Source organism: Oncorhynchus gorbuscha, linkage group LG06 (assembly GCF_021184085.1).
Source record: "Oncorhynchus gorbuscha isolate QuinsamMale2020 ecotype Even-year linkage group LG06, OgorEven_v1.0, whole genome shotgun sequence".
Classification (NCBI taxonomy): domain Eukaryota; kingdom Metazoa; phylum Chordata; class Actinopteri; order Salmoniformes; family Salmonidae; genus Oncorhynchus; species Oncorhynchus gorbuscha.
In genome coordinates this window covers 100264683-100277908 of record NC_060178.1, presented here as the reverse complement: position 1 = coordinate 100277908, position 13226 = coordinate 100264683, and the positions used below count along the sequence as shown (strand labels likewise).

The 13226-nt window shown below is 43.2% G+C and overlaps 1 protein-coding gene across 2 annotated transcripts in view; it reads right to left on the bottom strand.

Moving 5' to 3' along the window:
- Positions 1 to 3356: 3356 nt before the first annotated feature.
- LOC124038627 (adenylosuccinate synthetase isozyme 2) overlaps positions 3357 to 13226 on the bottom strand; it is a 28257-nt gene continuing 18387 nt past the window's right edge. The window contains exons 5-13 of one of the 2 annotated variants that reach the window (XM_046354699.1): positions 11517 to 11583; positions 10207 to 10314; positions 10010 to 10091; positions 9770 to 9896; positions 7418 to 7572; positions 6857 to 6981; positions 6591 to 6688; positions 5261 to 5359; positions 3357 to 5140 (exon numbers count right to left, since the gene is read on the bottom strand). In XM_046354699.1, the coding sequence (XP_046210655.1) occupies positions 5088 to 5140; positions 5261 to 5359; positions 6591 to 6688; positions 6857 to 6981; positions 7418 to 7572; positions 9770 to 9896; positions 10010 to 10091; positions 10207 to 10314; positions 11517 to 11583 (914 nt within the window). In that variant the 3' untranslated portion in view covers positions 3357 to 5087. Of the gene's footprint in view, positions 5141 to 5260; positions 5411 to 6590; positions 6689 to 6856; positions 6982 to 7417; positions 7573 to 9769; positions 9897 to 10009; positions 10092 to 10206; positions 10315 to 11516; positions 11584 to 13226 lie in introns of both variants that reach the window. The other variant, XM_046354698.1, reaches the window with a different exon arrangement.

Below are 13226 nucleotides of genomic sequence, written 5' to 3'. Positions count from 1 at the left end.
TTTGCAGTTATCACAATGCCACAGATGTCTCAAGTTGAGGGGCCATGCAATTGGCATGCTGCCTGCAAAAATGTACACCAGAGCTGTTGCCAGAGAATGTTCATTTCTCTAACATAAGCCGCCTCGAATGTTTTAGAGAATTTGGCAGTACGTCCAAGCAGCCTCACAACGTGTAACCACGCCAGTTTAGGATCTCTACATACATTTTCCTCACCTGCGGGACAGTCAGACGAGCCACCCAGACAGCTTATGAAACTATGGGTTGCAAAACCTAAGAATTTCTGCACAAATGTCAGAAACAGTCTCAGGGAAGCTCGTCTACATGTTCGTCGTCCTCAGTGTCTAACCGACTTTAGTGGACAAATGCCCACCTTCGATGGTCATTAGCACGCCTGAGAAGTGTGCTCGTCACGGATTGATTACCATTTCAATTACAGCGCGTGTGGGCCAGCGGTTTGCTGATGTCAATTTTGTGAACAGAGTGCCCCATGGTGGCGGTGGGGCTATGGTACGGGAAAGTATGCTTTGAATGCAGATACCATTTGATCCTTAGGCCCATTGTTGTGCCATTAATCCGCCGCCATCACCTCATGTTTTAGCATGATAATGCCCAGCTCCATGTTGCAAGGATCTGTACACAATTCCTGGAAGCTGAAAATGTTCCAATTCTTCCGTGGTCTGCATATTCACCAGACATGTCACCCATTGAGCCTGTTTGGGAAGCTCTGGATCAACAGAGAATAATTTGCTTTCCCAATCATGTGAAATCCATAAAGATCTAATTTATATTGACTGATTTCCTTATATAAACTGAGTCAATTCTTAGAAATTGTTGCATGCATCTTTTTGTTCAGAGTAGTATTTGAATTCTCAGCCAGTACCATGCATTTCTAGCGGTGCAAATGAGAGTATTCAAAGGTAAACAACTCCCTCTGGTGGCCCTGTAACAAAGTACACAGGCATTTCTAACAATTACTGTAGTTGTGTTAACATAGCTAGGGGGAGACAGATAGCTTGGCGGATTCTGACCCTGGTGGTGTTGGGGGGGTGCCATGAGAGTTAAGCTACTCTTCAAAGACAGTTGAGAAACAGAAAACATTTGACCCCTCTAGAACAGACCTCAATGAATTTGAAATGTAAAAACACTGATGATATATTTGTTTAATTTATTAGTTGGAATCTTGTTCTTGGGTTGTATTCATTGTTTAATATTGAAATTACTTAAAAAAAAATTAAAAGTAAAAAAAAAAAAAAAAAAACAGTACTGTACAAATGACATTTGATAAAACTCCAGTCGAAAAAAAAGCATATTGAACACAGAGCCACAATAAGATGACGATCATATGGTATTGGATTTCATATACACACACACACTTAGTGTTAACAAAGCAGCAACACATTGCAGAACTGAAAGTAGGTAAATAGTTTCAAAACAAAAGACCAAAAATATGTTAACAGGATAAAAAGTGGAGTTCGATTAAAACCTAGTCATCAAGCTAATGAATGTTTCATTTAAAATGGCACTAATAATATTATTACTGAGTTTAGTGACTTTGGAAGGTGGTGCTGGGAAGAAAACACTGTACAGCAAACATGAACAAAATCTGGATTTTTCACCTGGATCAGGATCCACTGTACTCTACATTTCATCCCTTTGTCTCAAAGCATCAAAAACTCCTTTTGCATCCCACACATTTGTTTTTGGCTGAAGGAGGCTCGTTGTCAATACATTTTTACTCATTGCTCCTCAAAGCCTAATTAACTGACAAAGTTGTTTGGATCCCACTCAAACATCAATGTTAAGCATGCCATGTTGAGCTGATGTGGTGGGATAGAGAACACAATACTAAGCCACCTTTAAGACACTACACGGGGGGGGGTGGTAAGACCTGGACCCTGTTTTTGACTATTTATAAAATACACCCTTCCTTCCTTGAGGACATCACTGTAGTGTAGGTGAAAGCTTTGGTGTAGCCTTCTTTTGACCTATCCACTCATTTCCAGACGAGCCTCAAGGTAGAAAAGAAAGATGTCTGAATACCTCTGACATACAAGGCCCAGGTTAACATTTGAGGCCACTAAAATAACAGTCTGATATCTTAAAATCCACATGGAACAACGAAACAGACTTTACCAGTAAACATAAGCTAAGCTAACTGCTCTACTGAAAACGGTGATCTCTTACGTAAGAATGTACCCGACACCGTAACTACAGTGCATTCGGAAAGGATTCAGATGCCTCAACATTGTTACTTTAAAGCCCTATTCTAAAAACTGATTTATAGGTGTGTGTCCCCTCATCAAAACTACACAATGCCCCATAATGACAAAGCAACAGGTTTAGAATTGTAAATATTAAATTTAAGTATTCAGACCCTTTACTCAGTACTTTGTTGAAGCACCTTTGGCAGCCATTACAGCCTAGAGTCTTCTTGGGTATGACGCTACAAGGTTGGCACCATTCTTCTCTGCAGATCCTCTCAAGCTATGCTAGGTTGGATGGGGAGTGTCGTTGCAGTTATTTTTAGGTCTCGCCTGAGATGTTTGATCGGGTTCAAGTCCAGGCCACTCAATGACATTGAGACTTGTCCCGAAGCCACTCCTACGTTGTCTTGGCTGTGGGCTTAAGAGTCGTTGTCCTGTTGGAAGGTGAACCTTCACCCCAGTCTGAGGTCCTGAGCACGCGTTAATCAAGGACATCTGTACTTTGCTCCGTTCATCTTTCCCTCGATCCTGACTAGTCTCCCACTCCCTGTTGCTGAGAACATCTTCACAGCATGATGCTGCCACCACCATGCTTCACCCTAGGGATGGTGCCAGGTTTCCTCCAGACGTGTCGCTTGGCATTCAGGCCAATAGTTAAACCTTGGTTTCATCAGACCAGATAATCTTGTTTCTCATGGTCTGAGCGTCCTGTAGGTGCCTTTTGGCAAACTCCAAGCGGATGGTCATGTGAATTTTACGGAGGAGTAGCTTCCGCTTAGCCACTCTACCAGAAAGGCCTGGTTGGTGGAGTGCTGTAGAGATGGTTGTCCTTCTGGAAAGTACGCCCATCTCCACAGAGAAACTCTGGAGCTGTCAGAGTGACCATTGGATTCTCGGTCACCTCCCTGACCAAAGCCCTTCTCCCCCGATTGCCCAGTTTGGCTGGGCAGCCAGCTCTAGGAAGAGTCTTGGTGGTTTCCAAACTTCTTCCATTTAAAAACAATGGAGGCCACTGTTCTTGGGACCTTAAATGATGCAAATCTGTGCCTCGACACAATCCCATCTCGACCTCTACGGCCAATTCCTTCAACCTCATGGCTTGGTTTTTGCACTGACAACTGTGGGACCTTATATAGACAGGCGTGTGCACCTTTCCAAATCATGTCCAATCAATTGAATTGACCACAGGTACAATAAAGTTGTAGAAACATCGCAAGGGTGATCAATGGAAACAGGATGCACCGGAGATCAATTTGGAGTCTCATAGCAAAGGGTCCGAACACTTATGTAGAGAAGGTATTTATTTTGTATAAATGTGCAAACATTTCTAATAACCTGTTTTCACATAGTCATTATGGGGTAGTGTGTAGATTGATGAGGAAAACATTGAATGTAATCCTCATTTTTAGAATAAGGCTGTAACAAAAAGACCCCATTCCTGTGAAAAGGGTAAGGGGTCTGACACTAGTCTAACACGTCCACATATACAAAAGAGAAAGCACCCCAACACCAATGTAGAAAGCCCTTCTTTCACAGCAGTCTACACCCATCTCTAGAGACCTGCAGATAAAGGCAAACTCATTTTTTGAGCAATTTCCCATTCTACATGAATAGGCAGCGCATGTACAAGGTTGAACTTGAACACATGCCTCTCCCCGTAACTATTTTTATTTCATAATTGAGCCATTGAGGTTTATATATTCAATCCATATGTAAACAGGCAAGATCATTTAATGTATTTAATTTTAAATATTTAGATAGTTCTATTTCAATCACTAATATACAAACAGGAAACACATGTTACAGTGGTCACTGAGTCAGGAGACAATCTGCTGTCTAATATACTACATATGCAGAAACACCCACACGTCTAATAGTAGCAGAACAGAATCAACCATACCTAGTCCTAGAAATAAAATATACACCGATATGATCGTGTAGAAGTCCTGAGACTAGAGTTTAGCATATCTACATCGTGTTTGCGTTGGAGCTTAAATTTAGGATTGCATTCATGCGTCATTTCAAATGTGGAGTTTGATAGCAAGATGACCCATCAACATGCTAACTGACCTAAACTGCTCACTGTTTAGTAGTACAACTTTTTACTGCTTTGAAATGAGACAACATTTCTAGTCAACTGGGGAAATGAAGAGGTTGTTTGATTGACACCTTCAAAAAGGACCATTTACGATTGTAATGGAACCTAAAATATATTTTCTTGCATAATGGCTTCGTTGCTGGGAACAAGGTCTTTGTAAGAACAAACAGATTCTACATTTTCTGCAATTTGAATACAGAGACTGGTTTTGTCAGGGACCGTTGTCCATGCAGAACACATGAAATCTATAGTTGCCTAGAGGGCTGTTTCATGGCCATGGGCTCATGCTAGGTATAAAGAATACATCTACACAAACGGGCACAAGTGATTTCATCACAGTACAGCCACAAAATATCTGTTAATGAATCAACCAAGTTCCACTGCAGCTCTGTACACATGGTCATACTGAACAGTCTGACATTGGCTTGTAGACGGGTCAATGACTGTGTCACACACCTGGATCAGAGGTTGGAATATGGGGATATTGAATGGATAGGTGTGTGTATGTAGTGCATGTGCAAGTGTGTCAGAAGAGCAGATCCAGAAAGGCCAGAAGAGGGGGGCCTTCTCACAAGCCATACATGGGGAGTAACAGGTGTAGGCTGGCAAGCAACTGAAGTGTACTTCCATCTTAACAACCAGAGGGGCAATTTTGAAGAGTCTCCAATGGGGGGGGGGGGGTCATGCAGCATAGACCACCTTCCCAGGCCACAGGCCCCTGGAACCAGGCAGCCATCCGGAGGTAGGGAGAGGGGACTGAGGGTGTGGTCTGGAGGAGAAGCTCTTAGAAGATCTGGATCATGGACTCCCGAGATTTTCCGACTCCAATCCATTTCACTGTGGGTGAAGAGGAGTTATTGAAAAGCTTTACCAATAAAAACAACAAATGTCCCCAGATACACCTATGACCTCTACAACTGGACATGAATGTGGTAAGGAGGGGGGGGGGGTTCTTACCGGGCACACCGAGGTGCTCCTCGATGTAGCGGACATATTTCTGGGCGTTCTCTGGCAGCTCATCGAACGTTCTGACGGCAGAGGTGTCACTGTTCCAACCTGGCAGGGTGGCATACTGAACCTCAACACGTTGTAAGACTTCCTGGTTGGCTGGGGAGAGGTGGGGACAATGTCAGGCCATTGGCTACCATAAACGTCTTAAGATCAGACTTGGTGGCAGCTGAGCGGGGTATTGGCAGGTAGCCTAGCGGTTAGAGCGTTGGGCCAGTGACTGAAAGGTTACTAGTTCAAATACCCGAGCTGACAAGGTGAAAAATCAGTCTGTGCGTTCTTGAGCAAGGCACTTATCCCTAATTGGTTCCAGGAGCACCATATATTAAGCAAGTTCAGGAGACTAAACTGCTTGGATTAACCCTGGATTGTAAACAGTCATGGTCAAAACATATTGATACAAAAGTAGCTAAGATGGGAAGAGGCATGTCCATAATAAATGCACAGCTCTGCCTTAACACTATCAACAAGGCAGGCCCTACATGCCCTAGTTGTCACACCTGGACTACTTTTGTCATGTGGTCAGGTGCCACAAAGAGGGACGAAAGAAAATGGCAATTGGCTCAGAACAGGGCAGCACGGCTGGCCCTTGGATGTACACAGGGTTAATAATAATATGCATGTCAATCTCTCCTGGCTCAAAGTAGAGGAGGGATTCACAAAAACAACTGGTGATGAAGTCAGAGGTATTGACATGTCGAAAGCACAGAGGTGTCTTTAAACTACTAGCACACAGCGCCGACACCCAGCATACCCCACAAGACATGCCACCTGAGGTCTCTTCACAGTCCCCAAGTCCAGAACAGACTATGGGAGGTGCACAGTACTACAAATAGCCATGACTACATGGAACTCTATTCCACATCAGGTAACTGATGCAAGCAGCATAATCAGATTGAGCAAAAATTACAATACACCTTATGAAACCTCATGGACTATGAAGAGACACATGATAAGACACACAATCTACACACACACACACACACATACATAGTGATTGTAGATGTGATAGTAGAGTAGTGGCCTGAGAGAACACAATGTGTTGTGAAATGTAATGTATTAAATGTGTTAACTCCCTTAATGTTGCTGGACCCCAGGAAGAATAGCTGCTGATTTGGCAGGAACTAAATGGGGATCCTTATTAAATACAAATCCTCTTATGGCCGACCATGTAAAACACATTTCACATTTATGTGACAATAAAACATTGTTTTTTGGGGGAATAATGCAATTAGGCATATAATATGCTCCCTTATCTGCTTCACTTCATCCAGCCTACCTGGAAAATGAGGTATATTTTCACCATCCACAGAGTATGACACACCAACTTTGATCTCAGGGAGCACATCCAAGATGTCTAGCTTGGTGAGAGCTAAGCTGAACAGGAAGACAACAGAACATTGGGAGGTTAGCAGGCATGTTACCAACACCCAAATGCAGGATCTGTACAACGCTGATAAGGTCTATTTAAGTATACTGAGACCGTAGGTAAAAAGCGGGAGGTGTGGTGATGGACAGTACAGAGTTGAGGGAGTGGGAACTCACGCAGTGAAGCCGTTAATCATGTGGGCATATTTGATGAGCACGAGGTCCAGCCAACCGCATCTCCTTTTACGGCCCGTGGTCACACCCACTTCTTTCCCCCTTGTCTGCAGGAGCTCTCCAACATCCTTCAAGAAGGAAAGACGCACTCAATAATCACTAAGATCACTGACAAAGTAAACCATGGCCTTGTCAAGTTTTAAAATGTCGCCATTCTCGGTCCTGTCCAGGTGAAGAAACTGGTAGTTCCGTTATTCTATGGATTATTTCACAAGCTCCACCAGAGGGAGCTGTTTAACAACCAACTACCTTTCCCAAAACTGTTTGACACCCACACAGTCGCATGCCTCTGCCTGTGATGTTCACAGAATACACACTGGATTTCAGAACTCTGATGACTCAATCAGCAACTATGCCATACCCCCCACATTGACACTACAGTCTACTCACACTGGATACAGAGAGCAGGAAACACAGCCTTGTGAACCAATATGACTGTAGCCTGCAGCGGTCAAAGACATTAAGGCCTGGCTTCCCTCAAGGTAGATAGGCTGACATTCTTACATTGAACTGCTCAGAGGGAAAGGCTCCGATGCCAACCCGGGTGGTGTAGGCCTTGACCACGCCGAACACCTCACCCACGTTCTGAGGCGGCATGCCTAGGCCCGTGCACACCCCGCCTACTGTGCAGTTAGACGAGGTCACGAAAGGGTACGTTCCTGAAACCAACATGCCAAAGGGATACAACACCATCTTATTTCCTTCTCGGTCTTCCTCAGATAAGACATGACAATGCATTGGTGCTACAGTCAAGTTACATCAGATGATTATCATAGCAATGACTGTATTAACATACAGTACCAGTATTATCTACATTGCCGAATAGTGAAGACATCAAAACTTTGAAACACAGATGGAATCATGTGATAACCAAAACAAAAAGTTAAACAAATCGAAAATGTATTTTATATTTGAGATTCTTCAAAGTAGCCACCCTTTTTGCCTTGACAGCATTGTGCACTCTTGGCATAAGCTCAACCAGCTTCACATGGAATGCTTTATCAGTCTTGAAGGAGTTCCCACATATGCGGAGCACTAGTTGACTGCTTTTCCTTCACACTGAGGTCCAACTCATCCCAACTGGGTTGAGGTTGGGTGATTGTGGAGGCCAGGTCATCAGATGCAGCACTCCATCACTCTCCTTCTAGATAAAATAGCCCTTACACAGCCTGGAGGTGTGTTGGGTCATTGTCCTGTTGAAAAACAAAATGATAGCCTCACAACGCACAAACCAGATGGGGAGGTGTATCGCTGCAGAATGCTGTGGTAGCCATGCTGGTTAAGTATCCCTTGAATTCTAAATAAATCCTAGTGTCACCAGCAAAGCACCCCCACACCGCCTCCTCCAAGCTTCACGGTGGGAACCACACACACATGCAGAGATCATCCGTTCACCTACTTCGCATCTCACAAAGACACGGCGGTTAGAACCAAAACTCAAATTTGGACTCATCGGACCAAAAGGACAGATTTCCACCGGACTAATGTCCATGGCACGTGTTTCCTGGCCCAAGCAAGTCTTTTTTTCTTATTGGTGTATGTGCTTTAGTAGTGGTTTCTTGGCAGCAATTCAACCATGAAGGCCTGATTCACAGTCTCCTCTTAACAGTTGATGTTGAGATGTGTGTTACTAGAACTCTATGACACATTTATTTGGGCTGCAATTTCTGAGGCTGGTAACTCTAATGAACGTATCCTCTCCAGCAGAGGTAACTGTGTCTTCCATTCCTGTGGTGGTCCTCATGAGAGACAGTTTCATCAGTGCTTGGTTTTTCTTGAAATTTTACAGATTGACTGACCATGTTTTAAATGAATGATGGACTGTCATTTCTTTGTTTATTTGAGCTGTTCTTGCCATAATATGGACTTGGTCTTTTACCAAACAGGGATATCGTCAGTATACCACCCCTACCTTGTCACAACAACTGATTGGCACAAATGCATTAAGGAAAGAAATTCCGCAAATTCACAAGGTACACCTGTTCATTGAAATGCATTCCAGGTGACTACCTTATGAAGCTAGTTGAGAGAAGGCCAAGAGTGTGCAAAGCTATCATCAAGGCAAAGGGTGGCTATTTGAAAAATCTCAAATATATTTGATGTTTAACCGTTTTTGGTTACTACACGATTCCATGTGTTATTTCATAGTTGACGTCTTCACTATAATTCTACAATGTAGAAAATAGTAAAAATAAAAACTCTTGAATGAGTAGGTGTGTCAGAACTTTTGACTGGTACTATAGCTTGTAATACAAGTAAAGGAAACTAAATGCTTCAGTCTTAACATGACATGCAAACAATCTCCCTGTCAGATGTGCTTAAACAGAGGTGGATTTTCCAGTCCAGGTTAATGGGCCTTTCAGATCAGAGGGGTTGAGAAATCCCACCCATAAATGTCTGCACAGGTGCCAAAACAAAAAAACATTCTCCTTTATGCAAAACATTAGCAAAGCCATATGATACCTCCTTTCACCTACTACCATTGTGTCAAGGAAAAAGAAAATGGTGACCGTCAGTAAATAGCAACCCTCTCCTTCAGCAGTTGTGTTTATGGACTACGACATGCTTTGTGACAGAAATATCTGAAAGTGACACTAGACAACATAGCTCAGAGTCATGCATGGTATAAGAGTGCTCTCTGGTGTTCGGAGCAGTGAACAGGTTGTTCCAATCCTTATGACAGCTCCGATACAACTGTTTCAGTAGAGTTAACTCACCAGTAAAAACGGCTTGAATTTCCAGCCGACTTCTTGAAGACCATTTGTTTGTTAGCTTGACCAGTTCAATGGGGGTTAATTGGCAATTGACACAGTGAAAGGGGTTAATTGACATTATGACATAGTGGGGGATACTCACCAAAGTCAATATCTAAAAGGGCAGCGTTGGCTCCTTCTACCAGGATCTTTTTGGGAGGTCCATGTAGGGCCTCGTACATGTAGAAGACGCCATCTTTCACCATATGCTTTAACTTCTCCACGTAATCCTGGACAAGAACACCACACACACGTAAACCCTAAAAATACACTGAAATGTAGGAAGGACATAATGTATCCAGTGATCTGCTTATTCAACTGATATGGAGGACCTGATTCTGACCTTCAACTTGCACAACTCTCCATCGATGTCAATCACCAGGGTCGGGTACATAGACTGATACTGTGAGGCTAAGACTTTAAATCTACAGAGGATAGACATCAATACAGTTCCATTTGAATCTTACCAGAGCTAGTTGTACTCTGACTAACAGGAGGATAGCCATTATTGGCCATATGAGAACAAGGCCACACCCTCACCTTTCAGAGAACTGCGTGAAGTCAGACATGAGGTCACATATCCTGAGGCCGCTGCGGGCTGCTTTGGCTGAGTACACTGGGCCAATCCCCTTTTTTGTTGTTCCGAGGCTGGGTGTGGAATACAGGGAACAATACGGAGTCACTGCCTCGACATCAACCACACACACCGGTCCTTCAACATGTATTTGTGTGTGACTGTGTAAGGTCAGACGTGATGGAGTTATAGGGAAGTAGCTACTATTCTAAGTAGTGTTTATGGGTCTGGAACATCGCCTGCTGCTGACTGAAACAATGGCGCTGCCGTGAGGGTTGGAGAGCATCATCACAGTCACATGGTGCTGCTAGGGGATGTCTGGTGTCGTAACGTCCCTGATCTGATGTGGGGATGACTTCTCATGTGAGAAAGACCTTATCAGTGAGGATATAAGTGGTCTTCTGGAGCAGAGACAGGGTATCATGAGTACGAAACCCTCCAGCAAGACAGAAAAATAACAGGTCCACCACGAGACTCCTGGAACAAGTCATACTGTTACTGCAGGAGATCTAATCTAAGCCTCTGTTCTGAGGTAAGAGTGAAGTTGTAAAGCCTTGTGGAATTGCAACACCATAACTGGTAATATAAGCCTATATAAGCCTGTATTACACAAGAACTCAAAATCAGGATACTTATTTTGATCCTGAACAAAAGCTTAAAATGCCCTGTATATCAGAGTGCTGTCCTGTATCCAAGCTGTCCTTCCTAACCTCTTCTCAGAACCAGATTGGGTGTCTCCATCACATGACTAACAGGTAACAGTAGTAACCTGCAATAGCTCCATGACTAACTGGTAACAGGAACCTGCAATAGCTACATTAGTGTAGGATTTGTTTGCTATTCCTGAATATGGAATAAACCCCAGACTACAGTATGAGAGAAATGTGGCTAATCACAGCCAATTCTTTCAGGCAGAACGCACAAGGCAAAACTGTTAAAACCGCTCCACAACACCGGTGCAGAGAACAACTTTGGGATATTTCATATTTGACATCTTTGGAGACTTCAGTCAGTTGAGGTTGTTCCAGTACTTATGGTAGCTAGACTTAATGCTGAAAAGGTTTATACTGCGTATCCTCCATAGGAAGAGAATCTTGTTTTTCAGCTCTGCTTCAAGCTAGCGCCAGTTACGGTTGTTTCATATTACAAGGCTGGACGCATGGAAGGGCTAATATACTACACATTCAACCCCCCAAAATGATGTTTTACAGCACTGCTGCAAGCTAAACCATTACTGAGCCATAAACCAGGAGAATGACAGGTGGAGGGTTCTTACTTCTTGCCCGCTTGCTCTTGTCTCTGCTGCTCTTGCACACCGTCGACCGCTTGATGGAAATCAAACACTGTGGGAGGTAGAGAAGGGCAAACTCACAATCCTGGTCACCTCACCCCCGCTTCTCTGCTCCTCACTAAAACCTAGCGTAGTATCCCAATTATGTCGCCGGAAGTGTTCCCTTGTGCACTCGACACCCATTTGAAGGCATTGGATTGGTTGGAGAATCCACAACAGTTCTAACACCAATCCTTCATTTTAAAATCCATGAAGGGAAGTGAGCAGTAGTGTCTGTTGCTCTCTTCCAGTCAGAAATGACCCCTCTTTCTCACAGGGGCCATAGAAAATCAGATTTATTTTGCCCAATTCCCTTTTTTCGCTTAGTAGAGCCTTCACAAGGCCGCTTTTGGGACTAGTATCGTATAAAATCTGCATTTTCTCCATTTAGTTTCAGGTTTTTCGCCCTCAAAACGCACTTCTTTGATAGAAAAAAGTCATTTGGATTTCTAAGTACACAGCAATGCTTAAACCACACCAGGAGATTACTTTTAAGGTCTGCAGGAAAACATTTATTTTTTTTGCTTAGTTACCCTTTAATTCCACGGTGCACCAGCAAGAGCCTGTTTTTAGGGGTGTTTTGTAGCGCACGTGATGGTGGTTTGCAAAACAAATATTTACTGGATGGATAAAAATAATGATATCATTCTGCCAGGTAAGCATAGGCTACTTTGTAGTTAATATTTCATTGAGAAGGTTTTTAGGAAAGCCTTTCCAGCTACCAGAAGACTTTATTAACATTGTCGCTAACGGCTACACAACGTGGTAAACAAGCCCACTGCACAGACAGGGAATTCTCATTGTCTCTTCAGAAAGTTGCAGGAAATACAAATCACTGATTCATTTTGTTCATGTCTTATGATAAACTTGGGCAAACTAATACATGTTCAATACATTTTGTGGATTCCCTACTATGCATTTCAGAATTTTGTAGCTGAATAATGTAGCCTAATAAGTCTTAGAGATTCTGCTTTTCACAACAACAAAAAAGCTTAAGTCAGAGTGAACAAGATTCATGTAACATTTGTTTTAAAACAGGTCTTCAGAGTGCATCTTCGGTCAAATCAACCCCTCCTTATAGCTACTTTGAGGAAAAATCAACTTACCATGACTGATATGTGGTTGTCCCACCTAGCCATCTTAAGAATGCAGTAAGTCACTCTGGATAAGAGAATCTGCTAAATGACTCCGATGTAAATGTACTGTATGTACAAAATACAAAAGGTTCCTTAAACAGCTACGCTAATCAATTGGCCACCTTCACCCCCCCTCCCCCAAATAACAGAAACATGTTCTCCATGAAAGCATCCAAGTCACACAGCATTTTTGGATCTCTTCTGGGCAGCAGCTTTGCACAGACCCTGGCAGTGGTATTCACTAACTAAGAGCCCAACTTTAACTGATAAACTGATAAAATTAAAAAGAGTAATTAGGCAAGCCAGATAAGAACAAATTCTTATTTACAATGACGGCCTACCCCAGCCAAACCCGGACGGGGCTGGGCCAATTGTGTGCCATCCAGTCAGGGAGCATAGAAAATTCCCAAAATGATGGCATGGAATGGATGGACAGCAATGAAATAACACATTCAGTCCAGTCTTCCAAATGTCGTTGAAGACCGAATGCGGCCCCCGGGACAACATTAGTTTGACACCT